The sequence below is a fragment of the Stomoxys calcitrans genome, chromosome 1 (genome assembly GCF_963082655.1).
Source record: "Stomoxys calcitrans chromosome 1, idStoCalc2.1, whole genome shotgun sequence".
Lineage (NCBI taxonomy): Eukaryota > Metazoa > Arthropoda > Insecta > Diptera > Muscidae > Stomoxys > Stomoxys calcitrans.
In genome coordinates, this window is record NC_081552.1 from 264,312,982 (window position 1) to 264,316,870 (window position 3,889).

General features: G+C 37.7%; 1 protein-coding gene across 1 annotated transcript; it reads right to left on the reverse strand.

Moving 5' to 3' along the window:
* Window positions 1-436: 436 nt before the first annotated feature.
* Window positions 437-3,506, reverse strand: LOC106085253 (protein Mo25). Its single transcript, XM_013249407.2, has 2 exons — window positions 3,197-3,506; window positions 437-3,048 (listed from the first exon to the last, which is right to left on the reverse strand). Exon 2 carries the CDS (start codon window positions 2,998-3,000, stop codon window positions 1,978-1,980), a length of 1,023 nt encoding a protein of 340 aa, XP_013104861.1. The 5' UTR covers window positions 3,001-3,048; window positions 3,197-3,506; the 3' UTR covers window positions 437-1,977.
* Between the last annotated feature and the right edge of the window lie 383 nt (window positions 3,507-3,889).

A 3,889-nucleotide genomic window follows, 5' to 3' on the forward strand; every position in this document is an offset into this window, starting at 1 on the left:
GTAGTTGCTTGCTGCATTTTTTTGATAAGGAAACAAATACATAGACTTATATGTATAAGAATACCATTCAGTACTGGACAGCAGCAAGTTTTTCCAATGACTAATAGATATCTAATCGAAATTCCAGAAATAACCGATTTCGTGAAAATTGTGATGTTTTTTTTTGATGAATAAAGAGACAACTTCTGCTAGTCGTCTAAATAAACACCTGCCCGCACCGTACATCTACCTCCCCTACCAATTTGAAGATTACAGACAATGATAGTCGGCTGAGAGCGAGAGAATGGGAGATAGAGAGAGAGAGAGAGGGTACAGAGAGTACAACGATATATCAGCAGCAGTGGCAGAGCAAAAAAGAAAGCCTTCTTATTGTTGTTGGCCTGTTGGTTGTTGTTTGATTTGCTTGGTGAACAATATTTGATTGATGATTCTGAAATTGCATTTATAACTTTCTTTCTTGGTTCGCCTTAGCGACATGTGTCTTTTTTAGTGTGTTTTCTTTATTGTTGTTGGTTTTCGTTTTTCTTTCCTTTATTATATAATAATATAATTTATAATAATATATGCAGTAATGTTGTGGAGGTTGTTGATTTGTTGTTGGTTTTTCTTTTAAATATGCTGTGTGTGTGTGTGAGAGAGAGAGATTTTAGTTTAAAAAAGTTTTGCTTAATAAAAAGAATCGTTACATTTTCAGTTGAATATGAAAGAAAACAATGGTAACATTGTAATTGAGATACAAATAGCGCGGTTGGGAAACAAACAACATGGTTAGAGGCGTAGGAGGAGAATGTTAGGTGTCCAACAAAGATAAAGGAGAGGGCAATTTTGTTTTTTTTTTTTGCACTTAGCATATGAAACAGAAAACAATAACAAATAGAATAAGAGGACAGACAGAATGGATTTGGATTGGAGTGTTGTTTGAGATTGTGGTAAGGTCGGGTCTGGAATTGAAATGTTCAACAATGTTCTATGGTAGTGGGCATGTGAGCCTTTTTCTGTGTGTGTGTGTTTGTCTTTCGTGTAATTTTCGCCAGATATTTGTGTGTGACATGTTAATGTTGTGTAGATGTCGTTCTTGGCGGCAGCGGCGTCGGCGGCGGCGGCTTCCCTTTTGCTTTGTTTACTTTTACTGTTCTTGTTTGTTATAAAATATATTATTAATATTTGTTGTTGTTGTTGTAGTTGTTGGTTTTCATTTAGTGTATTAGTTTTAAATTCAGTTGCATGGTTGTTGTTGTTTTTAATTGGTTTTTCTTCTTAAAAATTTTTAATTTTTAATTATTATTTTTAAATTATTGTATTTTTAAGTGTTCATATGTTTTTCTTTATAAATTTTGTATTATAAGCTAAAAGTAGTGTCTCTTCATATCATATCATATATCTTTTTCTGTTTGTCGTTCGTTAAACGGTTTCGGTTGGCGCGTTATATTAACACGTTTGTTTTTGCTTGTTGTTTGTTAAACTACTAAATATAAACTATTACTATGTTCTTCTCTTCTTCCCTTCTTCTTCTTCTTCTTCTTCTTCATTTCATCATACATACTAAGTCCCATTAGAAACAGAAAAAAGAAACCATGCTGCCAAGCAGTCCCAATTGATTCCACACGCATCCATCCATCCATCAGCATCCAATTTCCAAACTTACACCCAAACTTTGCCTCAGTCGCAGAGTGGTCCTTGGTGGTGGTGGTGGTGGTGGCAATGGTGATTCATTCATTGGTTGGTTCGTTCGTTCGTTCAATATGTGTTGCGTGTTGTTTGTGTTAGTTTCAAAATAATCTTCTGTATCTTCTTCTGCTTCGTTAAGGTCTAATGGTTGTTGTTTTACATGCAGTTCTAACGTCTGGTTTTATTTATCTTTTTGTTTTTCTTATTCGTTTGTATGCATTTTGGCATTTTTTATAGGATTTCTTGTTGTTTCTGGTTTTGTGGTTGCATATTTGAGGGCTGGAGGCGGCGTTTGTCTTGCAACACCCACTAAGCTTCTTGCACAGGCTTCAACTCCCGGATTTGCTTGATCAAATACGCCTTCTCGTCATTGAATTGCTCATCTTCGGAACGATCTGTGTGAAAGTTTGTCAAGAAATCCACCAGTTTTGATTGATTGCGCAGCAGGATATCGAGAATTGGCTTGGGTTTGTTGGGATTGGCCACGAAAACTTTAAAAACATGGAAGGCCTCGAATTGTATGTTGCGTGATTTCTCTTTGAGCATGTTCATCATTAACTTTAGATTTTCCGGTTCAGAGATATACCGGGTCATCACGGTGAAGTTATGGCGGTCCAACAGCAGTTCGCCCAACAGCTTTAGCGACTGGCGTCGTGTTACATAGTTCTCCGAATTTAGAAGGTGCTGATAGTGCTGGGTGAAGAATTTGTCATAGTTGGCCTCCAAGAATTCGGCACAAAGCAATTTGTGGCGGGTTAATAGCTCTTTGAAGGTGGAGAATGCATCGCTTGCTATGTCAAACGTCGACACCTCGACATAACGGAAAAACTTGAAAAACTCCTCAGAGTGTATCATTATCTTGGCCAAGGCCTCGTAGCGTGCGCACTCTCTCAGCATAGTTCCAGAGTTGAGGGCTATTTCGGGATGCGCATCTTCATAACCGGCCATGAGGGTGAATAGTATTTCTGGTTTGGTGCAGATGTATTCTACCGTGGGGGATCTCGTGCCGATTTGCCTCCTCAGAACGTTGTTGAAAATTAACGCCACATGTTTCTTGCCCTCAAAATCAATGCGTTGGAGGTTTTGTATTAATAACAGCAAAAGATTACTATTGTACAATTCCTGAGACAGTTGGGCTACCACGTAGTCGGCCGGTGGTTCAGAGTCTGTGCTTCCGTACAACATATTCTTTATACTGACAAGGTTTTTACTAACATCTTCTTGGGCCTTTTCCGCTTTGCGATCGCCGCCGGTTTCCAGCGCATTGATGGCCTCCTTCAGTGACTTGACCAGCTCAGCTGGTGTCTTTTGTGATTTACCAAAGAGCGGCATATTCTCGTTCTCCCCACAAACGCACGCACGCACACACACAAAAACAAACTAAAAATTTATAAAGAAAAGAATACTTTTAAAAAAATCGCTTGTCTTTGGAATTTCTTCGAATATTTCTGTGTTTTATTATTTTGTGGTGGTATTTAAGGGTGTCTGCTTGCTTCCTCTTCGTCTACAGAGTGTCTGTCTGCCTTGCCTTTTTGTTGCTTCGTGTGTGACTGTTCAACCGGACTGTGTGTGACGGCTGTCTCGTTGGTGCAAATATAAATTTTCTCCTCTCTTTTTCTGTGTGTTTGTCGTCTTTCAGCAGAGTTTCGTTCGTTTCACTTTTTTGTTTTGCGATCTGACGTATTGTATAATGCACTTTGTTGCTTGCTGATTTAGTTATTTCACTTGTCGTTGCTAATTTTTCAGTTTATAAAGGTTTTCCCAATAAATATCTTAGTTTTCAGTTGTTGCGTGAATCGACGACGTTTGTTTGTGTGTGTGTATGAGTGACGGTCGATATTCTCAAAGACGAACAAATTTGGCAGTTGCCGGCGTTCAAATAAAGAATAGGCCGTTCCCGTTCCTTCATACGTTTGACTACTTCGTTGTGAATGTGCTTCATTTGTTCTAAAAAGTGTAGTAACTCAAAATTTGCAGTTTTGTTCTTTTTTTTTAAGACGAAGTCATTTAAATGATGTTTTATTTTTGTAGTAGATAGATTGGTCGTGAAATACAAAAATTAAACGCAAAAAACATTTCGATTGCAAGTCTATTTGTTTGCCATGTGGCGGTAAAGCCATTTGCCAGCCTATTGAAACTATTCGGGGAAAAAAGTGAGAATGAGTGTAAATTTTATTAATAAAATTTGCAAAATATGTGTGGACAAATGAAAAGAATTAAG